This window comes from Nannobrachium achirus (genome assembly GCF_963921795.1).
Source record: "Nannobrachium achirus genome assembly, chromosome: 6".
In the NCBI taxonomy this organism is placed as follows: domain Eukaryota; kingdom Metazoa; phylum Chordata; class Actinopteri; order Myctophiformes; family Myctophidae; genus Nannobrachium; species Nannobrachium achirus.
Genome location: NC_137815.1, coordinates 26784867 through 26811758, shown reverse-complemented (window position 1 = coordinate 26811758; position 26892 = coordinate 26784867). Strand labels below are relative to the sequence as shown.

General features: G+C 43.5%; 1 protein-coding gene across 3 annotated transcripts in view; it reads right to left on the bottom strand.

The window, feature by feature from the left end:
• Positions 1 to 26892, bottom strand: part of LOC308286264 (SLIT-ROBO Rho GTPase-activating protein 3-like) — a 112092-nt gene that overhangs the window by 63771 nt on the left and 21429 nt on the right. For all 3 annotated transcript variants that reach the window (XM_080727248.1, XM_080727246.1, XM_080727247.1), the window contains exon 2: positions 17012 to 17207. In XM_080727248.1, the coding sequence (XP_080583374.1) occupies positions 17012 to 17207 (196 nt within the window). The remainder of the gene's footprint in view (positions 1 to 17011; positions 17208 to 26892) is intronic.

Here is a 26892-nt window from a genome sequence, read left to right as displayed (position 1 = left end):
ATGACGTCACCCTTTGCCCCTCTCTGATTGGCTACCTGGCCTGTGATTGGCTATTGACCATATTCACACGGCGGCCATCTTGCCATTAAGTTGATGAAATATGCCACCCCAGTTGCCACCCAAGTCGCCACCCGGTTTCAAAGCAAATTTCAAACATGGCCGCCAGGTGAATATGGTCAATGGCACCCTGTAGACAATATGCCTTCCGGTTGGTTCTAGCCGAAGTGGCGGAAGTCCTGTGTTTAGCGGAAGTTACGTCATGCGTTGCAGTCTTCCGGTGAAATTCTCACGGCGGAAGTTGACCGCTTTCTGCCTTATATTGTCACCAGGCTTTTCTCTTCGCAGATGAGTAAGCCTGGCTATGCGAGGCTAGGTCAATGGGCATAAACATAGACACACAGACATAATAATAATCTCAATAATATATGAGTAAATAATAGAGAAACGAAGCCATGTCGTCATTTGTGCGTAATGTCGCCCTCTAGGGGGTTCATGCTGGTATTGTTTTGTATTCAAATCGCCATTGGGAGATTTGCGTTTGCTGCATATAAGAACTGTGTTAAAAATATAAACACACCATGTGCGCGTTTCTGTCAGCGGGGGGGTTCTGCATAGTTTATGATATTCATTCATATCTGATATAGCCTGTTGTCAGAGAAAATGTAATCAATGCTGTCCTAAATGTTGGAAACTACAGAGAGACACTCGTGTCTGGGACAGACTGTCGCTGAGAGCATGTCCGCGCACATGGTGTGTTTATATTTTTAACACAGACCTTATATGCGGCGTTCGCAGAATCCCCTATGGCGATTTGAATACAAAACAATACCAGCATGAACCCCGTAGAGGGCGACATTTCACGCCATTTCACGGAAGTGACATCACACTTCGCTGCTGAATAGCCAAATTGTTTACCTGTTAAATATACAATATTAAAGACACCAATGCACAACAGAGAAACCCAATTTTAGCCTATTTAAAATAGAAATTCACAGACTTGTTTGTCGATGATATTTGTTTTAGTTGGACCTATGTGAACGTTGGACACTCTCTTATGTCAGTGGGTTGAACCCTGACACCCCCCTGTCCCCCCGTCCCCCCGTCTCAGGGTGACCACTCTGACCACAAGACCACTGAGCTCCATTCAGTCAGGGTTAGAGTTCACATGCCTGAGGTCGCCATGCTAACGCATAGGAATGGGGCAATTACATAGGACACACACACACACACACGCACGCACGCACGCACGCACGCACGCACGCACGCACGCACGCACGCACGCGCGCGCGCGCGCGCACACACACACACACACACACACACACACATATATATATACCGGCACACATAATAATTATAATATAATATAACATACTTGCGAGGACATCAACATTTTAGGACAGTGATTATATGAACATCATTTGTACAATTATTTTTGCAACTTCAAAGATGGTGGTGCCATAGTTTTGTACTTGTTTCTGTTTTGTATGTGTCTATGGAGTTAACATTAATCTAATAGACTCCCAGGTGTGGTTATAATATTCAAATAGGCCTATGTCTTCCCTGTGTATTTTTGGTTACTTCCTGAAAACAGAAAGCCTCTGAGTCAAAAGGCGCAATTGAAATACACTGATATGACATCATAAAATCAACCCCTCCCCTTTTCAACATAGAGCATCACTGTGGGTGTGGCTAACTTCAGCTGGGTCACCACCCACCTGACAACCAGGCATACTTAGTAAACAGGTGGGTGTGGCCTGGCCACATAAAAACATAAGTATAATCGTAATACTTGATGATTATGTTGTAGTCTGGAAAAAATCACGGCACAATGTATTTTAAGGTAGGCAGGTAGGTACTTCATTCATCCGGGATGAATGAAGGCAAAAATAACAGATTGACAAGCTCACCGTGATCACAGCGTGACGCGTTGTGTGCTTGTAGGTCTGCTACTTTTCGCTGCGCAACAGTGTGGTTCATATCGTCACTGTCGGGCAGAAACCTCGTATCTCCAAGTTTCAAATGTGTAAATCTTTTGGTAAAGCAAAGCCCTGCTTCATCATACAAGACTGTCACACAAAACTAGTGAAAACAGCCGATCCACAAGCACAGAACGCCTCGCGATCGTTGTGTGCTTGTAGATATGCTGTTTTCACTAGTTTAGTACATTTTATAGATGATAAATACAAAACGAACGGTTTTGGACATACAAGGTTTCCACCCGACAACGACAATATGGCTATATAAATCAGGCATAACTATCCAACCCTAACCTAACCTCTAAATACTTCATCCTAACCCTAAACTCGACCTGAACCTTTTCCTTACTCCCCTGAGGAGCAGGAAAATGCTCCTCACGATGTCAATGTCTCAAATTCAACTAGACAAGCGGAGACATCTGGCCCTAGTAATGCAAGTACACGCACACACGCACACACACCCGCGCGCCCACACACACACACACACACACACACACACACACACGCTGCTGTTAGGGTAGCACATGAGCTTAATCATCCCCACACCAAATTGCTTATGTGATTTTACAGACGATTATAGCAGCTCGGCCCAATTACTGTGCGGTTTTGGTTGTGCGTTCGTCCGTTACGGTATTATGTCCAAAACTATTCTAACGTTTTCCACTTCTGGACATTTTCTGGAGTTCAACAAACAAACGCTGTGGTCTTGCAAGCTCCAGCAATCTTAGTACATTAGATAATGAATTAAGTAAATTGAGTAAAAGTATAATATTTTCCTCCGAGATGTAGTGGAGTAGAAGTAAAAGTACTGGAAATTGGAAATACTCCAGTTAAGTACAAATATCTCATAATTCTAGCTAAGTACAGTATACTTAAGTAAATGTACTTTACACCACTCATCTGACTCAGGTCTTATGCCTTTTTTTCCCCTCAATGAGCACTTGTCCTTGAGAAGTCAACAACGGACCATTTGATGCGCGCAAAGGAGTGAAGATGAGACAGAGACATTCAGCACTCTCTCTTCCTTCTCCACTGGAAAAGGAAGAGCAGCCCGCTGATAAGGAGCAATGATAAGCATCTCTGTCTGCTGTGGATGGAACTCTCAGAGGTGGAAAGCAGGCCTGTCACCATCAGGACATGTTACGCGACGATTAAAAAACAAAGAAATAATTGAGATTAACGATGCAATTGTGTTTTTCCCATTTAGTGTGGGGCCTTAAGGGGAGACAATGCTCATTTCGTGCAAATCAGTCTAAAAGCGCCACATTTTGCACAGTAGTAGCCCAGGGCTTGCTCTAATGATTTAGCTAGGGCGCCCGAGCCGACGACCTTCGGGGTCGCCACAGCGGCCAAATCAAGTTGGGCTCCCATCGACAATTGTTTTGCACAAAAAACTTTCCTTGGGCTTGAAATGGCCCCACAAAACTGTGAAAAGTGATGACTCATTACTAAACCATCGTTTTGTGGGGCCATTTCTAGCCCAAGTAAAGTTTTTTGTGCAAAACAGATGCTTGCAATGGATTCAGAATCACGACAAACCCAGGCTAGTTAGACCCCTCACATCCTACTTAAAGCAGATTTCTTTCTGGGTATTTTCCTCCTGTATAGAAAGTCGATATGGGAGCCCAACTTGATTTGCTGCTGTGGCGACCCCGAAGGTCGTCGGCTCAGGCGCCCTAGCTAAATCATAGAGCAAGCCCTGGGCTACTACATCTGTGCAAAATTTGGCGCTTTTAGACTGATTTGCACGAAATGAGCAATGTCTGCCCTTAAGGCCCTACACTAACTGGAAAGTGGAACCTTTTAGGCTTTGTAAATAAAAATTGCACATGGCAGACATGACAAATAAATAATGATAAGAAATGACTGACAATGACCTGTACCAAAAAATATATAATAGATAGATAGATGCCTTTATTATCCCAAGGGGGAAAAACAGTCGCCCGGAGGCAGCACAGCAGTATAAGGATATTTACAAAGTTACAGAGAAGTATGAAAAGAATTTAAAAAAACTAGCCCTTACCCGTTCAAAGATATGAGCTCCGAAATGATCTGCAGTGTGTGGGTTATGGGGTGTGCACTGTGCACACAGTATATGAGGGATGGAAAGTAACTTTAACTGGTGCTTGCAAGATAATATGTAGGAGCATCAATGTAAGAAATAGAGATACTGTCCCCCCGCCTGCACACACACCCGCCTGCCTGCACACACACACACACACACACACACACACACACACACACACACACACACACACACACACACACACACACACACACACACACAGAGCTGGTTAAACATGTTGCCTCTAGCCCCATATAGAACCTCACCCGTCGCTGCATACGGTTGTGCTCCGAGACGAGGTCCTATAAGGGTTTCCCCGTGGCGGGGGCGAACGCCTCCAACGGTGCGGTAGAAAACACTCTTCCCGAAATTGTATCCACAAAGCAACGGTAGTTCCGAGCTCCCAGACTGTGAAAACCTAGCCAGGGTCAATAAAACATGAACCAGGGCACGAAACAACCCCTTAAAATCGCTAGTTTTGTCAGCCGGTAATGTTTACAAGCCTGGAAGTTGCAGCCGGAATGGTAGCATTAGCGGCCCCTCTGGTCGAACGTAGCCCCAACCGTCGCTGCATTCGAACAGACATTCGACCAGAGGGGCCGCTAATGCTACCATTCCGGCTGCAACTTCCAGGCTTGTAAACATTACCGGCTGACAAAACTAGCGATTTTAAGGGGTTGTTTCGTGCCCTGGTTCATGTTTTATTGACCCTGGCTAGGTTTTCACAGTCTGGGAGCTCGGAACTACCGTTGCTTTGTGGATACAATTTCGGGAAGAGTGTTTTCTACCGCACCGTTGGAGGCGTTCGCCCCCGCCACGGGGAAACCCTTATAGGACCTCGTCTCGGAGCACAACCGTATGCAGCGACGGGTGAGGTTCTATATGGGGCTATGTTGCCTCATGCTAGATGCAGAATAGATATGCCTCATGCTAGATGCAGAATAGATAGTAGATACACCATAAAAATGCTAATATACAGCATATGATTTGTGAAAGTGACAAACGGGCTTCACAGTTATGTCAGGTGTGTTCATATGCTAATGGTGATGCGATTTCAGATCAATTGCTCCAGCCACTGAGGAGAAACGCTGTTTCAGACAGACAGACAGACAGACAGACAGACAGACACTCACTCAGACATTCGGAAAATTATATGTTTGATAACAGATTACAGTAAAGAGCAATGTACATCAAAGAAAGGGAACGAAGAATATATACATAAAGTGTCAAATCAAACACTAACTACAGACCCCAAAAAACATACACTACGGACAAAATCGTTTCTTGGGGATCTGCTATTTGAAAATGTTGTGAAAGTATATATATAGGCCTATGATCTATGTATTTTTCAACATGGAAACAATTATGACGATTACACAAAAATAATTGCAATTATCTCAAATCATTGTGATTAGGCCATTAAATAATAATTGTGACAGGCCTTGTCAGGGCAGGACCGGGACATAAATTCGGTCCTGGCATCTTGGCCCAGACCGGCTCACCACAACCAGCGCGAACCGAACATAGAAGATCTACAAGCCCACAGCGCACCGAGGCAGCAGCGCGTTGTGGGCTTGTATGAGCTGTTATATGTTTGGGTCACAGTAGCCTGTGATTGGGCTACTATGCCGATATTCAGATGATAGACAAGCCAGTGGGCCAATCATGTGATGTCTCTCTGCTCTGTGAACATTAGCCAGCATGTCGCGTTGATCGGCAACAGTGTTGTTTCTGACAGCAAATGTTCATTTAGTTTTAGTCATAGTCTTTTGAATAAAATGTCATTTAGTTTTAGTCATAATTTAGTCAGCTGAAAAGTATTAGTTTTAGTCTAATTTTAGTCGACTAAATATCATAAGATTTTAGGCAACTAAATCTACAGTTGATTTAGTCGACTAAAATGTATTTTGGCAGGCCTTGATGGCATCATAATGACTGATTTTACACTTGGTTGCGTGCTGAAAATAACAGCTCACAATGCGTCGCGCTGCGACGCGTTGTGAGCTTGTAGATCAGCTATTTTCAGCACACAACACCTGAGAGCAACAAAACATAAAATTACTCTCTTCTCCACTAGTCCCTCCCTAACGTTTTAGTCTAGTTTCTATTTTGTTGACGAAATTGTCAATATATTTAGTCTTAGTTTTAGTCACCACAGCTTAGTTTTTGTTTAGTTTTTATTTCGTTTTCGTCAGTGAAAACATGTTTTCGTCATAGTTTTAGTCGACGAAATCAACACTGATCGGCAATGTTTTGGCAAAGAGATTTGTACACAGAAAAAAGTGCCCAAATACAGAGCCATTTAGGTCCAGCTTAATAAGTCTAGAGGGTTTAAGTGGTTAATTTGCAGCGCATTAGGAGCCCTAATGAACAGTAATGAGAGCGTGACCTCAATGCAACGTTCAGTTCAGATGTCCTGAAAAGAACTTTGGGGACATCATCCAGCGAACGCCATGTCTTCAACAGCACAAGAGAACAAAGAGTCAATCTTTCCTTATTGAATTATTCATGCCTTTAACCACATTTCAACCTGACGGAGCTATTTGGGCACGTCGTTACAGGCAGATGTTTTCAAAGCCAAAATAGCTCATGGTGAGCTTGTAGATCTGGTATTTCCAGGGCATGTGACGCCCTAATGCTACAAAGTTACAGTAAGACGAAGAATATGTTTAATATTCAAGACAAGGACTGGCTGCATTATCATAAAATATAATCCATAGGGGCGCCTATTAAAAACAAGTTGTAATTTATTATAGTTTGTAGGGGTGCAACGGTTAATTGAACTAGTCAATTTGATTGATTGTTTTGAAAATAAATGGCTCATTTAATCAAACTAGATGTTCAGGTTGCTTTGCAATCTGGATGTTACGTTTGTGACGTCCACCCTCCCTTCGGCCACCTACAAGCCAATTTTAATAATACAATAATTCATTAATCTTCAATCCCTGTAGGGCAGGCTAAAAATATAATCTAAAAGGTGACGCTTATAGATATACTGTAGATGTGCACTATTTGAGCACAACATCAATTCGCACAATATAGAATAGTCTAAAAAAGGGCTTAAGTGGTTAATCGATTAATTGAAAAATAAATTAATAATAATCAAATAATCAATAATCTAAAAAGTATTTCCTAGAATAACTGCTAAGAGAATAATTTGTCTCTGTCGGGTGGAACACCTCATACATCCAAAACTGTTACTTTTCAGGATCCAAATTCTAAATGAACAAAAGTAGCAGATCTACGATGAATTATACAACAGGTGGTTCCGACGAAGTAATCTGATTGGTTGAAATAGCGCTCTACCCGTGATGAAAATGAGCATTATGGAACGGGTCTCATCAAACAAAGAATTCAGCTGTGCCGGTCAAGAAAGAGCTGCCAAGCTCCCTCTCTCAATACTATGCTAGGCGGCTACGCCTAGCATAATCCTCCATTCCATAGTTAAGGGTAACTGTTATATAATCACAATATTACACTTGAGGGTGTGTGTTACTAGTAAGACACCTGAGGGTGGAATGCGACCTCAGGGTGACATGCGACCTCGCCCTAAAGGGCGCCAATTCTTGACTATCTGGCCAACCACAGCGTTTCTCTGACGATTCTAGTTGTTGTCATTCTGGGGGGAGTTTGTTCATGTTTTTGTGAGGGTATCAACCCTAGGAGACACGGGGAGAACATGCAAACTCCACACAGAAAGGCCCTATCGCCAACCCCACCTAGGGTGTGAGCGATAGGGCCTAAACATGGAGATGTGGAGAACACTATATATGGAGATAGTCCAGTCCATCATGTCATATGGGACTACCGTCATAGACAGTAGCCATTGTTAGGCCGGAGTCAATGGCTGTCTGTCTGACTGTCTGTACAGGAAGTGATGTCACATGACATACTTTTTATGCCCATATATGAGTCATTCTGTACCACATCTCCATGTTTAGGCCAAACAGGTTCGCTCCCTCCATGTATAGAGCATCGCAGCGGAAGTTGATTCCTGGGGTCACTTAATATTCCCCATTCATTTTCGCCATAGACTTTTACAAAAATATTTATAACAATTATGTTAAGCCTCGAACCAAGCCATCCAGGATGGAGGTGAATCATGACCATATAACCTTTTTTTCTATGAAAAGAACATTTTGAAAATCGCTAAACAAAGGGTAGTTATTAAATGTAGTATATCAAATAATGTAATATTAAAATATGTTTTCACATAGGATCAAAGGTTTTATGGTCATGATTCACCTCCATCCTGGATGGCTTGGTTCGAGGCTTAACATAATTGTTATAAATATTTTTGTAAAAGTCTATGGCGAAAATGAATGGGGAATATTAAGTGACCCCAGGCCTCCTGGTCAAGCCCAAGGTCGAGCTTGACCAGGAGGATACCACACATTGTACCTCATCCACCCTTTCTTCTCTCTCCTTTTGGTATCTTTGTCCTCCTCCTCCTTTTTTTCTTTTTTATTCTTCTCTTTTTTTCACAGCCGCCCCCATATTTACTTTAGAAAATATATATTAAATTCTAAGAACTTTTCGAGTACCAGTTTGATACAAGAGCGAATAAGCGCTACACTTCTGGAATCCTGTGCGTCGACTTAAAGTCGGATCCAGGCCTAATAACTTTATCTAGCCGCCCGTTGCCACCTCCTTGTTACATTTTCTTTTCTGAGACACATTGTACCTCATCCACTCTTTCTTCTCTCTCCTTTTGGTATCTTTATCCTCCTCCTCCTTTTTTTTCTTTTTTATTCTTCTCTTTTTTGTCTTTCTTAGTCTTGTGTATCCTTCTCTTTTGGCTACTGTCTATGACGGTAGTCCCATATGACATGATGGACTGGACTATCTCCATATATAGTGTTATCCACATTTCGTGTAGCCGCCCCATACAGGAAGTGATGTCACAACTCGCTGACATCACACTGACATCACTCCCGTACAGAAGGAAGGTTACAGAAGGAAGGTTACGGAAGGAAGGAAGGTCACTCAAGCGACACGGTTTTTCAGAGTATATGCGACCTTTGGTCGCAATCATGATTATCGGCAATTCTGCAATGCCTGTGGAACTCGCCTTCGGCTCGTTCCTGCAGCAACGCAGGTGTGCCGATAATCATGATAACACACACGCTCTCATGTAATATTGCTTAAGTAGAGCATTCATTTACGAAGAAAACGCAAAAAGTCTGAATATGGAGATGCGAGGTTTCCGCCCGACAGCGATGAATTGATAGCTCAGCTCTAATTTCCCCTGCAGTCTGAAGCTTAAGGACGGAGCCTGGGGGCTGCCCAGTGCAGCATACATATATACCACAGACAGATACAACGGTGACTGTTTCATGCGAAGAGAAAGTGGGCCAGTAGTGCGTAGAGAGAGAGAGAAAAATCACCCGCTGAATAAATGTTTCACATGCAGGCAGGGGTCTCCCCCTCTGTGAGGGGATGCTCTATTTCCTCCTGGTCCCAGTGACTGTACTGTACTGTACTGTACTGTACTGTATGTAGGCTGGCTGAAGGTAGTCTGCACACTGACACTCTCCGAAGCAAAACGCAGCGCGCGTTTGCCACGCATGACTGACATAGCTAGGTCAAGTGAAAGAGCGCGCGATGACGCCAGGATAACACTTGAGCTCATTCACCGTTTACACATCTACCTAGCAACTAGTCATTATGTCTTGTGATAAAATACTTTAAAAAATGTGTTTTGTTTTGTTTTGTTTTGAGCACTTTTCTAAAACAGAGCCGTACTCTTTCAGTGTGAGGTTAGGGTTAGAGTTAGGTTTAGGCATAGTTTTACTGAGGTTAGGGTTAGAGTTAAGGTTAGGTTAGGTTTAGGTGGTAGGTCCTCCCGTACGGGATGTTAAACTGGGAGTCGGGGACTTTGCCAGTACGCCACTGTGTACAACTCCGTGTAGCGTCTCGTCCACGGAGAGGCCGCGTCTAATCTGCGTTCCGTCCATTGAGCGGAGGGACACTAAGGGTCGTTTCACACTCTAATAAGGAACCTAACTAATTTCGGTTCGGGAGGGCTCCCCGACCCGAAATTATTTAGGTTCGGGGGGAGTTCATCCATACTTTCTTAACGGCTAGTGTCGCTTGTAAATATTGGAGGTCCGTGGCATGACAACGTTTGTGGAATGGCGATACACCATAGACTGTGGGATACACGCAGCAAAGCTGTGTGTGTGTGTGTGTGTGTGTGTGTGTGTGTGTGTGTGTGTGTGTGTGTGTGTGTGTGTGCGTGTGCGTGCGTGCGTGCGTGCGTGCGTGCGTGCGTGCGTGCGTGCGTGCGTGCGCGCCTCCCAGCGAGAACCTGACAATGTATCCGCTCTGCGACGATCAATACACGGCCAGACAAGCATTGGAAGTCGGCGTGCCTCCCTCCCAAACGACCGCTGTTTCATTGGCTTCACAGCCGAGCATATGAACTTGGAGCCGGGATGAATGAATGAGAAGACACCGCTGAGTACCGAAATTAAGTCGGGAGGTCACAACATTTCTCCAGCACCGTGGAGCCGAATTTAGTCGGTTGACGCCCCCCGAACCGGGGGATGCGAACCATATTTGGGTTTGCCTAGTGCCGAACCGAAATTAGTTACGCTCCTTATAACGGTATGAATCGACCCTAAGGTATAATATTGTCGTTGTCGGGTGGAAACCATGTATGTCCAAAACCGTTCATTTTGTATTTATCGTTTCAAAAATGATCTAAACTAGTGAAAATAGCCGATCTACAAGCACACTTGCTTGTAGATCAGCTATTTTCACTAGTTGTGTGCAATAGTATTGTGTGATGAACCAGGGCTTTACTTACAAAAACGTACAAATTTGAAACTCTGAGATACAAGGTTTCTGCCCGACAGTGACGATATATCATTTATAAAAACGCATACCGGTATCCTGATAGGCTTCATTTTCAAGACAGCATGCTTTGCCGCCTGGGTAAAAACTGAGGAAAACAGCCATTGGAGGCAATTGCCTTTTTCTTTTCTTTTCCCCATGACATTATCCATCTTTCACCTCTAACGGTATACTCGTACTGTACTGCCTTTTAGTGTTTCTGGTCACATCCCCCGATTCCCCTACAAAGCTATGGGGCATCAGACCCAGTGTGACGGCTTCTAAGAACATGAGCTGAATGTCAGAACGCACTGCAGGCCTGCCCAGCACAGCGACATCATCAACATGCCTATCGGCTTCACAAATGTCTTTTGCACCAGTCATTCCTCAGCCCTTTTCACTTCAAGGACCAGGCACGTGTCGTGCACACATACTGTAGACGACAAAGAGGGCCAGAGCCCCTGGCCTTTTACCCGTCTGGAAAAAAACAACCCTGCCCTCTCCAGACCGTGGATGCAGCTTTTTACTATGGTGAGAGGAATGCAAATACCCCTCTTTTCCATGCCATACATACCCGAAGGCTAGGAGAATTGCCTTTTTTCCGATCTCTCCTGAACTCGAACGAACGCAGCATTTTTTCATTAAAATAATTCCTCCTCTGTGTAGAAATCCATGTTGCATGCCGCATATTCTGTAGCTAAAAAGTTCGAGAGTGTTGAGAGCTTGTAGATCAGCATTTTTGTGGCAAAAGTACCCTTTTAAGAATTCCAGTGCCTGCCTCTCTAACATTATCTGCACGTCCTTCCTTGTCAAGGACCCCAGTTTGATATGCATTAGGCCACAATAATAATAATAATGCATATCAATTTGGGGGTCCTTCAAATCAAAAAGAGAACCACAGACATATGTACATACATACATACATACGTGGGTGGGTGACGTGACGTAACGTTTTCGCTGTCCTCGGTGTCAAACATGTATAAATAAAAAATATATTTGTCAAAAACCTTCTGAATATTGTGCAGGACATTAAGCTTTATGTGAACTTACTCAAGATTAAAACATTTCATTCCTCATTTCTTCAGAATTTTCAACCAAACATGGCAAAACTCATATGGTGTGACTGTCCTGACCTTGTTTCTCAAAGTGGGAACTTGAATAAAACTAAGAAAAAGAATTGCTAAAAATCATTTGAAAATGAATTTAGGCTAAAAAAATGTCTATTTGTGAGCCTATATCTTTTCAAAGTCAAAGCATAATGTTTTCAGTCATTTCTGATCAAAAACATTTTGTCCCCCAAACCAAAATCATTTGGTGTGACACTAGTTTGGACAAATTCAACAGGCAATTATTTGGACACCTATTGGCTAGAGAGGTCCTTCTTCTGTAAGGCTATTCAGCACTCCCAGCACAACTGCAAGACAGGTGTCTGAGGTGAGTTATGATTTTAACATTTTCATGAAATGCCATCTTGTTGAAACTTTGACAAACTCACCACTTTGGATGTCTGTTGGTGTGACACCTTTTCATTAAAAAAAGCTTAAGTTATTTGAAGTTTTGGTCATATTTCCATGTAGATCTAGGTTGCTTTGTTATAGCTAGCATGCTGTTAGCATGCTAATGTGTACATAGTAGCCCCAAGGTAAACCTAAATGCAGAAAACGTAATATGGTGTGACACTTAATCATAATGGTGTGACATGTCTGCTTGTCACGCCATATGACTTGATTGTCACACCATATGATTTATACTGTATTTAACTACAGATATAACAATAAATAACAAAGTTCCATGTTTCTTTTGTACATTTAAACATTTGTTTTAAACATTTTTACATAAAATGTAATTTAGCTTCATTCAGTGATACTTCAAATTCATCAGACAGAGCAGAAACCCCTTCACAGAAACCTTAACATATTGTTTCAATCTAAACAATATTTTCTCTTTGTCTTAAACTATACATTCCATTTTCTTTTGTCAGCTGGAAAATGACAAGTGCTGAGAGAACGAGAAAGTACAGGGAGAAACTAAACAATGACCCAGCAAGGAGAGCGGAGCCAAAGGGGCGAGACTGCATTTTCTACGAAGAGCAGGAGGTTGTCTGTGGCATAGCAGAACCGCAACAAGGCAGCCGGTTTGCTACCCTCACCAAATACGACTGGCTGATGTACAATACAGTCTAAATGTATAATCTAATCTGATCTAATACTTTTGTACTTTCACTCACTGGACAGTGTTAAGGTAGGACCCGAGACAAAACTAGCGAAAATAGCTGATCTACAAGCTCTCAACACGTTGTGCTGCGAGAGCTTGTAGATCAGCTATTTTCGGAGTTGCGCAACCCAGCACTCTTTAGCTAGTGGAGATGTGGTGTAATGTCATGATTCCTAATTACATTTGTTCAACACAAAATGCTGTGTTCAAGTTCAGGAGACTTCGGAAAAAAGCAATTTACCTGAATGCTGAGTTCTGTTTCCACTAATTGATGTTAATAAAATGTTGCCTTGGCTCCAAGTGTGGCTATGCGCCTTATTGTCTCTTTAGGATCCTTCTGCCGTGGGCCGGCAGAAGACTTAGGTGTGCGTAGCATTCCTGTGCACATCCTCATCATCCATCTACTACTACAATTCTTTCTTATCCCATGTTAAAGCCCTACAATAATATCCTGTTCAGAAATATTAAGGCCATGTTATCCTGGGTAATTGTTTAATCAATCAGTAAAGTTCAGTACTCACTAATAGGTAGGTTAAAACACAGTTTGCTTTGACACATGAAGATATGATCATACGGTGTGACACTAAATCATTTGGTGTGACATTCCAAATAGTGAAAAATCATACCTTTATTAATGATTAAACCAAAAAATGTTTATGGATTACATAGAGAATATTATCAGGAAGAGTCACAAATATTTGTGTAATTTTAGAGAAAGTTTTGACAGAATACATTTAAAATATGTTGTAAGATCATGAACATGGGCCTCACACAGAGTGTCGATTATGAAAAAAATATACAGATATAATTAATTTTCAAAAAACTATAGTGGATCACTGGTTAGTTATGATAAAGGACTTTGATAAAGTGAGTAACTTAAGAAAGATGTACTCCATTTTCATTTTATGAACAATTATTTTCATGTCACACCATATGACGATTTTAGGCACAAGTACAACAAACTGCTGAATAAAGTCTGATTCCAATAAAATATCTAAAAACAAAATGTATTTCCATAAGGTTGAGAGTGAGTAGAACAAAAGTAAATAACTTTTATGCCTGCAATTTAAAGTTTTTTTAAAAACACATTTTTTGGGGCGTCACGTCACTGACCCACATACATACATACATACATACATACATAGCCTCTATTAGAATGCTGTGCCATGTTCCCTGTGCCCGCCCGTTGAGTGAATGTGGATAATTGGCTGGCAGCCTATGGCGTGAGTGGTTGTATAAGACGGAATGACAGTCACATACAGGGGGAGGTTGGATAAAGAGGGTGACCTAGTTGGGAGCGACACAGCAGCCCGAGGCCACCGCATTTTCTGGGCCCCGTCCTGAATCCACTTCAGGTCATTTCCCTCAATCTCTGCGTGTTCCTTTCCTTTTCCTGAACTTTCCTTTCCTTGCCTTTCCTTGCCTTGCCTTGCCTTGCCTTGCCTTGCCTTGCCTTGCCTTGCAAGTGGTGTAACGTAACTAAGTACATTTACTTAAGAACTGTACTTAAGTACAATTTTGAGGTATCTGTGCTTTACTTGAGTATTTCCAATTTCCAATACTTTTACTTCTACTCCACTACAACTTGGATCCAAATATTGTACTTTTACTCCACAACATTTATTTGAAAACTTTAGTTACTAGTTACTTTGCAGATATAAATTATTATAATATTATAAAACATACATTAACCACTTTAGCCCTATTATATACCTAGGCTATTTGAAAATAGCTAGATCTACAAGCTCACAACGCATCGCGAATTTTCAAACATATTGTACTTTTACTTTTGGTACTTTAAGTACATTTTGATGCCAGCACTTTCATCCTTTTACTCAAGTACATTTTGAATTCCGAACTTCTACTTGTAACAGAGTATTTCTATATTGCAGTATTGATACTTTTACTTAGAATGTGAGTACTTTTTCCACCACTGCCTATCTCCCTCTCTTCCTTTCCCCTCTCTATCTCTCACATCTCTATCTATGGCTGTCTTACCAGTGATGGGTATGACTCAACGTGTAACCAGTGTTGTTTAGCCACCCTGCAGCCTCACATTGTTTGGTGCAGAGCTTGCATTCCAGGGTGACGGCGGAAAAGGCCGGGGTCCTCAAGCTCTACTTCAGGGGTCTGGAGAACCCCATGTTCCCTAAAGAGTGCTTCCTTGACCTCCTCTCCACCACCAGTGAGTCATCATGCAGCCTTAGCTTGCAGGCATCACACAAACTCACTGCCTTACATAGCTTTACATCATCTCTCTCTCTGTCTCTATCTTGAGATAGATAGCATGATTTAACAAGCACTAGATGCCAGATTTTTGGGTCGGAACTTAGCCTATCCCGATTTTGGAGAGACCTAGACGAGTTGTTCTCAACCTTTTCAGGTGGCGCGACCTCCCCAAAATAATCATATTATTTGAATTGGGGACCCCTCACCCTGACAAGCACTTAGAGTTGAAGGAGTTGAGGCATTGCATTTGCATTTAGTTTGACTCTGGTGTTGAATCCACAGATAAATATTTTGAAAATAGCTTGTAGATGAGCTAGCTCCTTGTAAATATTATTTGACAATATGGCCATTGTTTGATCGGTTTTATAGTATAATTTGATTACTTTTGATGCAGTAATGCAGTGGTTTTCAACCAGTGGTCCAGGGACCACCAGTGGTTCCAGGCTGTCCCCAGCTAAATGATGGAGAGCTGGTAACCAAATGAACCCTTTCAGATCTTTAACTCTTGAGAGTGTAAAATGAAACCAAGTCCATTTGGTTTCAAGAGTTAAATTATTGTTAAACATCTGAATTACTTAATTTAAAAGAAGTCTACAATTAGAAATGTGAAGAATGTGTTATTTTGGTCAACGTTTGCCTGTTATCTAATCAGCATGGAATCTAGCATGCGAATTGTGGACAAAATCGTATCCAATGAGAACAAAATATTCCCAGTTTTGGGTCTGAGAGGCTAAATCTCATCAAATGGTGGTCCGTGGCTCAAATGCCGAATAAATAATGGACCTTGATGAGAAAATGGTTGGAAACCACTGCAGTAATAACATTGTTTTCTTTCGTTATTGTTCTTTCTTTTTTTTTGGTATTTTAACCCATTTAGACCTGGAATTATTTTATACTTTAGCTATTGAAAAATAACAGATCTACAAGCTCACAGTGCGGCACTCTGTGTTTCCTTCTTCTGGGGGGTCCCTGATACATACTATTTCGAGATGGGGGTCAGCCGGCCAAATACATATACTTCTAGGGGTCCTTGACATGAAAAGGTTTGATAACCATGGACATACTGTAGAAACGTATGTTTCTTAAAACGTAAATGCGTTTTTGAAAAACCTTAGAGGAGATTGGGGAATTGTCACTCCCCCCCTGGGGGTCCCCACTGCCCTAGACCAGTGGTCCTCAACCTTTTCAGGCCGCGACCCCCAAAATAATCATATTTTAACTGGGGACCCCCCACCCTGCACAAGAACTTGGAATTGTAGGAGTTGGCATTACATTTAGTTTGACTCGATCCATTCCATTGTGAAAATAGCAGATCTACATGCTCACAACGCCTCGCAAAACGCGAGGCGTTGTGAGCATGTAGATCTGCTATTTTCACAATTTCTGCCTCTAATATTTGACAATTTGACCCATGTTTGACCAGAGGTACTAAAAAGGTCTTTAAAGTCTTTAAATTGTCATTTTAGAAATGTGCAGTATACACTTATACTGTATGTTGGTCTGTTTACTGTTGAGTGAGAAAACAATGTTCTCATTCTCATTTAGCTAAACATCTGGGGACCCCCCAAAATAATTTGGGGACCCCTCTGGGGGTCCCGACCCACAGGTGGAGTACCACTGCCCTAGACCACATAGATCACAGAAGGGGGGCGGACTGTCTGGCGGTACAGGCCAGGGCTACTCGACTCACTTGAAGTGCTGGTGCTCCCTGGATGTGCGTATCTTGGCGGAGAACCTCTCGGCCAGCTTGTCCAGGCCTCTGGAGTACTCCAGCTGGAGCTCGGCCTTCCGGCGGAAGAACTCCTGCAGGTCCTGCAGCAGCTGCAGCCTGGACTCTGACTGCTGCTCCAGACAGCGGAACTGCTCCACCAGCTGGTTGCGGATCTCTGCCAGCGACACAACGAGGGGGAAGAACAGACATTAATCCAGGGGTGTCGACCAGTGGTGGAAAAAGTACTCAAATGTTTTGCTTGAGTCAAAGTATCAATACTGCAATGTAGAAATACTCTGTTACAAGTAAAAGTCCAGAATTCAAAGTGGACTTAAAGGAGTAGTTCACCCCCAAAATGACTTTTCTTCTATTGATTACTCACGCCATGGAGACTTGAGTTAAATAATATTTTTGTTTTTTGTTGCAAAAATGTGCAAATATTTGATTGCAAGAAATGTACCCCCATCGATTCCGGATGGGGACCCAGATCCATTCGGGTCCCCATCCAGACTCAATGGGGGTAAATTTAATATAATCACATTTTTGTCTTAGGAATGCAACAAATTAAAAAAAAACATTATTGAACTCAAGTCTCCATGGCGTGAGTAATCAATAGAAGAAAAGTCATTTTGGGGGTGAACTACTCCTTTAAAAGGTACGAAAGCATTGGTATCAAAATGAACTTGAAGTACAAGTAAAATGTCATGATGACACAGGCCTATCGGTGAGTGCGGTGACGTAGGCTACATGTGAGTTGTATGTCTGCTGATTGCAACGGACAGGAAAAACGCTGTGCTTCACTACAAATTTGTCTTGAAAAAAGGAACAACAAAAACAGCAACAACAACGACGAAAAAGCAACCAGCACACATCGTTTGGATTACAAGACTGCTGTGGTTGGTGAGTATGAGGTTTGGAAAGGGATTGCATGGTCCCATTCATGGTCTGAGAATGGAAAAGTCTCTGAATGTCTAAATTAGGATGTGTTTAGTCAAAATGTCATCTGTAGGACATATTAACAGATTAAAACACCTCTTCATTGAACGATACGGGACTAATGCAGAGCACAAATGGTGGGGTATATGGTTGGGTAACATCCCAACAGTCAGTGACATCCGTGGCTTTAGGGTAAGCACTCAATTTATTTTTTTCCCATAAGGATTTACAAAAATATATTCACCAGGATCCTGGATGACTTGATTCTAGACTTAAAATAATTGATATACATATTTTGGTAAATCTCTGTGGGAAAAATGAATGGACGATTTTTTTGCCCTATATGCTGAATTTGTACATTTATGAAGCAGTACGGTCATTAAACGGAGGGAATACAGTGCTATTTGGGGTGTACACTGTACAAGACTGTATTGCAGGGTTCCCCAATTAGTTTTCTCCAAGGGCCGAATTATGTCTAGGGTACCAAGCCGAGGGCCACAACATTGCAGGGGGCGACGGCGGCGTTCCCGCTACTCCAGTGACTGCGACAGTTCAGATATCGTCGTTGTCGGGTGAAAATATTGCATGTCCAAAACCATTCGTTTTGCATTTATCATTTTAAAGATTATTTAAACTAGTGAAAACAGACGATCTACGAGCACACAACGCCTCGCACCGCGAGGCGTTGTGTGCTTGTAGATCTGCTGTTTTCACTACTTTTGTGCGACGGCCTTGTATGATTTGCGAAAGAACGTACAAATTTGGAGATACGAGATTTCCACCCGACAACGACGATATACTAGTGTTGTTGCTGCTCTTATACCACCATTATTACTGGGGTTGGTGTGGGCCAGACAGTAGCCCCCCGCGGGCCGCAAATGGCCCGCGTGCCGCCTATTGGGGAACCCAGCTGTACTGCATACACAAAAGTCAGAATCAATTAAATAAAGCTGTGACAGTGTTGGTCCATGGCCATGGGTACTGCATTGAGTACTCTGACAACAGGTACAACGGTTACAACGGTTTGTTTGTTTGCTAAAGTGGTGCCGTGCCCGGTATGAAATCTGCGCCATCATGCAGCAGATCTCAAAAGATATCTAAAGATCCCCGATGACGTGTCTGTGTGTCTGTCTGTCTGTCTTTGTCTCTTTCATCCCCATATAAGGAGATCCCTGGTGTCAGCAATATGACAACATCGTGCTGACTTCATTGACTGGCGGCCTCCAAGTAGCACAGAGTTACGTTGCAACTGCTGAAGCCATCAATGTTTGTTTTAAGAGCGCTGGGGATAAGCACACTCCACAGAGCAATGTGTGCATGCAGGCAGGAGGCTGGCAGAATGCCAAGTCCATCGATGACTTCTCTGCTAATAAGACATATAGACAGCAAGAGTAGACAGAGGGTCCCTAGAGCAGCGGTTCTCAAACTGTTTTTTCATTGCGTCAAAAGTAATCAACAAACTATACTATTTGCTGAATATTACCTAATAATATATAACGCCTCACCACTGCGAGCTACAGTGAGCATGTAGATCTGCTATTTTCCGCAATGTTTCGCTTTCCCCTGCAACCAGTTTGGAGGACAGGAGCTCCGACGCAGAGATCAAAAGGTTTGCCAGAGGCTACAACAATGCAGAGTTCCACCTCTTCAGCAAGAACGAGGTGAACGGACACGGCGCTAACCCTCTCTGGAAGTGGATGAAGGCACAGCCCAAGGGCAAGGGGACCTGGTTGTTGGGAAACGACATCAAATGGAACTTCACCAAGTTTCTCATCGATAGAGAGGGGCAGGTGGTCAAGAGATACGGGCCATTGAGGACCCTGTTGTGGTGGAGAAGGACATACTAAGACTCTTACCATTTGATACGATTGTTCCCAATCTACACATATGTATATATACCAGTAATCCTCTGTGTTAGTTTAACTCTGAGAGTATACAAATGAAACAGACCTCATGACTATCAGTCATTTAGCTGGGGACCCCCTGGGTGTGTGTGTGTGTGTGTGTGTGTGTGTGTGTGTGTGTGTGTGTGTGTGTGTGTGTGTGTGTGTGAGAGAGAGAGAGAGCTTTGGCCTCTCCCGTGGGCTGCTGGGTATCGGTGGAGGGAGGCGTATCTGGACCAGTGATGGCCTGTCTTGTAAACCCAGCGATGGGAAGGTCAGGCCTGATGACCCCTAGCGTGCAAATAAACCCCCAGAGCCACCATCCCCCCATTGTACCCCATGTAACCAGAGAGAGGTTCATAGTCTGCCACTCACACATCAACGAATGGCTCATTTCTACTTTTCCTATTAAATAGCTCTCAATTCTAAACTGACTGGTGCCATTCAAATGTCAATGTCAATCCACAAAGTCAATTTGTCTTTGGCTGCTGCACGATGGGTCATTCTTTCGACTATGAGCGTCGGCATGTTAGCTACTCAACCGCGTCGGCAAGTTAGCTTTTCACAAGGTTAACATTCACCCGTGTCGAAAGAACGGACCGTACGTCGAACAGATGCTATGTCGCTCCCGTTGCACGTTGGGAATTGAAACTAATCATGGGGGCAGGAAATTGTGACAACATTTTTTTCCACATTAAAAAACATAGAAAAATATATATAAAGCAAAAAAAGAAGAGGAAAACATATAGACTAGTAAGACACCTCAGGGTGACATGCGACCTCGCCCTAAAGGGCGAGGTCGCGCCAATTCTTGACTATCTGGCCAACCACAGTGTTTCTCTGACGATTCTAGTTGTTATCATTCTGGGGGGAGTTTGTTCATGTTTTTGTGAGGGTATCAACCCTAGGAGACACGGGGAAACATGCAAACTCCACACAGAAAGGCCCTATCGCCAACCCCATCGAGGGTGTGAGCGATGGGGCCTAAACATGGAAATGTGGAGAACACTATATATGGAGATAGTCCAGTCCATCATGTCATAATGGGACTACCGTCATAGACAGTAGCCATTGTTAGGCCGGAGTCAATGGCTGTGTCTATGACGGTAGTTCCATATGACATATTGGACTAGACTATCTCCATATATAGTGTTATCCACATCTCCATGTTAGGACTCATATATGGGCATAAAAAGTATGTCATGTGACATCACTTCCTGTACAGACAGTCAGCCATTGACTCCGGATTAACAATGGCTACTGTCTATGACGGTAGTCCCATATGACATATTGGACTAGACTATCTCCATATATAGTGTTATCCACATCTCCATGTTTAGACAGCCAATGACTCCGGCCTAACAATGGCTACTTTCTATGACGGTAGTCCCATATGACATGATGGACTGGACTATCTCCATATATAGTGTTATCCACATTTCGTGTAGCCGCCCTGTACAGGAAGTGATGTCACAACTCGCTGACATCACACTGACATCACAGAGGATACGGAAGGACGGTCACGAGGATACGGAAGGAAGGAAGGAAGGAAGGAAGGACACTCAAGCGACACGATTCTTCAGAGTATATGCGACCTTCGGTCGCAACAATCAATGTGTCATATCTTGATGTGTTGCGAGTTCTTTCTTAGATCACCTTTGCTCTCAAGATGGACAAGACCAAAGAACTTGGACTACAGGAGGACAGGCACAGAGCACACCGCCGCCGACCACACACACAGAAGCCACTGCAGCAGAAGAGGGGTGAGCGAGTTCACATTTCTTGGCAACCACATCACTGAGAAACTCACCTGGGGGATATCGTTGCTGTCGGGCAGAAACCTCCCATCTCCATATTCAAACTATTTGTGTTTTTTATTTCCGTAAATGAACACCCCGAATTGATCACACTACAGCGTCACTCAAAAGCATCAAAAGTAGCAGATCCACAAGCTCGAAATGCAGCGCAAAGCGACGCGTTTGGAGCTTGCGGATCTGCTACTTTTGATGCTTTTGAATTTAAATCCTGAAAGTCGAGTTTCGGACATATGAGGTTTCCACTGGACAGAGACGGTGAAGAAGGGCATGACAACACCTTTTTTGACGCAATATCAGTCAAAACATCGGTAATCTGTGGGTGGTATTACTGTAGGACCCTCCAAAATCGGCTCGGGTTCTGCTGTTTATACTGTATATTTACTACAGTATATTATATACTCATTTTACTGGTGATGGAATGTGCGTGGTAGTTGTTATGTCTATATTTATATCTGCAAATGGTTCGTATCTTATGCTAAGAAGTGCAGGCGCTGCTATGACAACTGGTTTTCCCTCAGGACCACTAAGTCTGTCTGTCTGTCTGTCTGTCTGTCTGTCAGGTATATACAATAAGACTGTGGCTTCTCCGGGGACTGCCCATAAGTCCGAAGGTTCATTAGACCAAAGGTTCATTAGTCCGAATTTAGTTAGGGTTACTGAGGTTAAGGTTAGGGTTAGGCATAGTATTCTTGACAAATTCAGACTAATGAACCTTCGGACTAATGCCATGGCGCCGCTTCTCCAGCCTAGAAACCGACCAATGTGAGTATCTAAAGTCACAGATTATATAAACACCTTCATCAGCTGCAGCAAAAAAATAAATAAAATACAACAGCAGGGAGTTGAGATGACCAGAGGGATGAAGTAATTGTCATAGCAACTAAGACAGGGTTGTCAAACTCATTTCGGAGTGCGGGCCACATTGGACGAAAGGTGACTTGGTGAGGGCCGCATCCAATTGCGGATGCGCATGCGTGCCCGGGTACGTTTACTTACAGTGCTGTAATTGGCTTTTTCTCAGTCACTGCAATAACTACAATATATGACTTTAGTTTATTGTTTATTATTAGGCTACAATAAATTTGGTATGAGAGGTAAAAAAAATATGCTATTTTTTGTTAAAGAAGACCCAATAATCCATTTGAAATTTGAATTTGGGGGAGGGGAGGAGAGGCTTTTTGACTTGCCTAACTTGAAACTCATGTCCTGGGCCGTATTGGACCTCTCCCCTGGCCGCAAATGGCCCGCGGGCCGCACGTTTGACAACCCTGAACTAAGATAAGGTTGACACACTGACCAGCACTAGGCGCTGCTACACCTCAAGTCCAAGTCGGGCCCAATGGGGCCGATCTCCACCTTTCACTCTCAACAGTTAAATTAACACTTTTGCTGTGTACTGGAAGGATACATTCACGTAGATTTTGTCTCCACATGCATCATCCACCCCTGGGTGTAAACCTCATACAGTATGTTCACAACTGTTATTTTTCAGGTAAGGATTCAAATTCAAAAACAGCAAAAGTAGCAGATCTGCCTGGTCAATGCGCGTCGCTTCGTGCCTTGCAGATCTGCTACTTTTGACACTTGTGTGACGCTCGGCTGTAGTATGATCAAGTAGGGCGTTAATTGACGAGAAAAAAAACACAAAAAGTTAAAAGATGGAGAGAAGAGGTTTCTGCCAGACAGCAACGATATACATGCAGCCAGTCATCTCAACTAGGGAAATTCAAATAAGCCACAACTGACCGGGCATTCCAAGAACAATAAGGGACGCCCGGATAAATGCATAATCTAATAATCTGTGTATTCTGTATAGAGAGAATGTACAGTTTTTGAGCGGTGGTCACACCGTCTCCATAGCGTGGCCGTGTGTGTAGGTATGTATGTTTGTTTGTATGTATGTATGTATGTATGTATGTGGGTGGGTGGGTCTGTATGTAGCCTCAAGCCTGTGGTGTAGTACCTTTTCTGACCACACATGTTAAGGGAGGGGCGCTGTTGTTCAGGCCAGGCCAGAACAGGCAAGGCACACTCACACTCACACACACGCACGCACGCACGCACGCACACACACACACACACACACACACACACACACACGCGCACAGACTCCACCACTCAGTTCACACGGGTGTGATTTTTTTGTATATCATTATATTAACCAGTTGAACTCCAGCATCCATATTCTGTGGGGAACATTAGCCAGTAGCCAATCTACAAGCTCACAACGCGTCACACTTTGTCCCCAAAACTCTGAAATAAAGTGTCAGTTCAGAGTTCAATAAGGGACACGTCTTTTAGTTTCTAAACAAGGGACGATTCTGTATTCATAAGGGAGATGGCTGTCAACCCTCATTGAAGCATGTGCGCACACACACACACACATGCATGCATTATATGCACCATGACGCGGCACACAGTCATCCTAACTGATAAGCGATGCGACGCACAGCGAGCTCGTAGATCCGCTATATACTTCCCGCTTCCAGCGACACGACTTACGCACAGGCCTGAGTACACAAAAGCCTCTCTCTCTCTCTCTCTCTCTCTCTCTCTCCACGAGACAATAGGAAGTGCTTGAGCAGTGTTGTGACCCCTTGGAGAGGCCATTCCAGCAGGCCGTTTCAACCATGCATACTGCTATGGACGTCTGTAGGAGAAATGTATCAATGGAAAAGATGCCACCGGCCGAGATAGAGCCTCTTTATTCACTCCTAAATGGAGTTTCTGTATTAATGGATACAGAAACTCAGGCAAAGAAAATGCCTCATCATCAACTCGTGCGCGTGTGTGTGTGTGTGTGTGTGTGTGTGTGTGTGTGTGTGTGTGTGTGTGTGTGTGTGTGTGTGTGTGTGTGTGTGCGTGTGTGTGTGTGTGCGTGTGTGTGTGCGCACGCCACTGCGCCTAAGTATGTGTGAAGGAGGGAGAGAGCTAGAGAGAGAGAAAGAGAGAGAAAGTCATAGTGTGTGTGCGTGCGTACGTGCGTGTGTGTGTGTAAGAGGGTGGGAGAGAGAAAAAGGGACAGAGAGAGGAAGAGGAAGAAAGGGAGAGAGAGAGAGAGAGAGAGAGAGAGAGAGAGAGAGGTGGGTCAGAGAGACAGAGAAAGAGGAAGAGAAAGAAAGAGACAGAGTGAGAGAGACACAGACAGAGAGAAAGACAGAGAGAAAGAGAGACAGACAGAGAGACAGAGAGACACAGAGAGAGAGAGAGAGAGAGAGAGGGGAAGGAACAGGCCAAGTGTTTGCCAGCCCTCTCCATCGTTGCCCGGGTGGTTACCGTGGATACGTGCCTCTGGAGGCATCTCGGCAGGGCCGCCACACCAGGCAGCCATGCTTCCACGCTTTAAAGACCCACAAGCTCGCGACAGATCGCGTCCGCGACGCGTCCTGGGCTTGTAGGTCTGCTATTTCCCCCCGGCTAGCATAAATTACAGGCCGGACGGACACTCCCAGCAGCCCGTCTGTTTAGCATAACGGCACAAGGACAAGGGCAACTTTCACTGCCTCTCAATACACAATTACCAGCCTGTGTCTGATGAAAGGGAGCAGCAATCACTGTTCAAGAACGGAGAGGGGAAAAACCCACAGCGCCGCGATCTTTGAGCGTCATTATGAAACCAGTGGTTCTCAAAGTGGGGTCCGGGGACCCCCCGGAGGTCCTTTAGCTGAATTTGTTAAAATCGGTTTAACCATTTAACCATTTTACAACAGCTATTTGAAAATAGACGTTCTACAAACTCACAATGCGTCGCAATGCGAGTGGTTCTCAAAGTGGCGACCCCCAGTGGCCCTTGCAGTACACCCCAGCCAAAGGTGTTCAAATAGCATCAAAATCAGTTTAACCAACATCAGCTATTTTCAAAAAATCTTGGAGAAAAATGTGAAACAAAGAGCAGATGGAGGTCCACAGACAACATATTCATTTGGGGGTCCTTGACATGAAAAGGTTTGAGAACCACTGTCCCGATCATCATTATAAATTAGGGATGCACGATATTGACATTTTGGCCAATATCCGATTACCCATTAATTGCATGGTCACATCGACTGATAGCGATATTGCAATACAAGTTTCAAGTCGGGTTTATGTTACCTAACCTGCTCTAGAGTAACTGTGATTCTGGCTGCAGATGCAGACTTTATTACATATATACATTATTTGTATGTACTATGTACCAGATCAGTGGCCTTGTGATTAGACACAGGGGTCTTCAACGTTTTCAGGCCAAGGACCCCTTAGTCGAGAGAGAGATGATGCAGGGACCCCCATAGATACCATATAGTTTAGTTTCATCGTTTGACAGCACAATCATCAGTTTATTTTGGGTTCATCTAAATTTGTGTTTCCAGATATTTAACCACTTGAACCGTCAATACTTAATGAACTTGACCTTTCACTCTGTACCTAGTCTGCTCTTTTTCCCCTCTACACCAAAGCTCTTTGCCAAAAATAGCCCATCTACAAGCTCGCAGCGCGAGGTGTTGTGAGCTTGTAGATCAGCTATTTTTGGCTAAGGTTTTCAGAATATGGACGCTAGGGTTCACGTGGTTAATATAGAAAAGGAGAGAAAAACATTTCTATCACACAAAGATTTGGAGGACCACCTGTAGTAACTCTGAGGACCCCCTAGGTGTCCCGGACCCCCTGTTGAAGACCCCTGGATTAGAGCGTCTGCCCTGAGACTGGGAGGACGGGTTTGATTCGATACTAGCGTCATGTCCAGGTGGTGTACTGTACATCAAGCTACCTTACACTAAAGCAGCGGTCTTCAACAGGGGGTCTGGGACAAAAATAGCAGATCTACAAGCTCACAACGCCTCACGCTGCGAGGCGTTGTGAGCTTGTAGATCTGCTATTTTTGGCAAAGAGCTTTGGAGGGGGAAAAGAGCAGACTAAGTACAGAGTGAAAGGTCGGGTTTATTAAGTATTGACGGTTTGAGTGGTTAAATATCTGAAAACCTACTTTAACATGAATCCAAAATATGATCGTGCTGTCAAACAATGAAACTAAACGGAATCTCTGAACAGGTTGTGGGGGTCCCCGCTTCATCTCTCTCTCAACCAAGGGGTCCTTGGCCTGAAAACGTTGAAGACCCCTGCACTAAAGAAACAGGAGATGGGCTCTTGCCTCATGGCTCGGCAGGGTATACTTATTATTACATCATTTCTACCTGATTAATAGGCATACTGATGCACATATTAGTTCAAAACAATGTAAATTTCA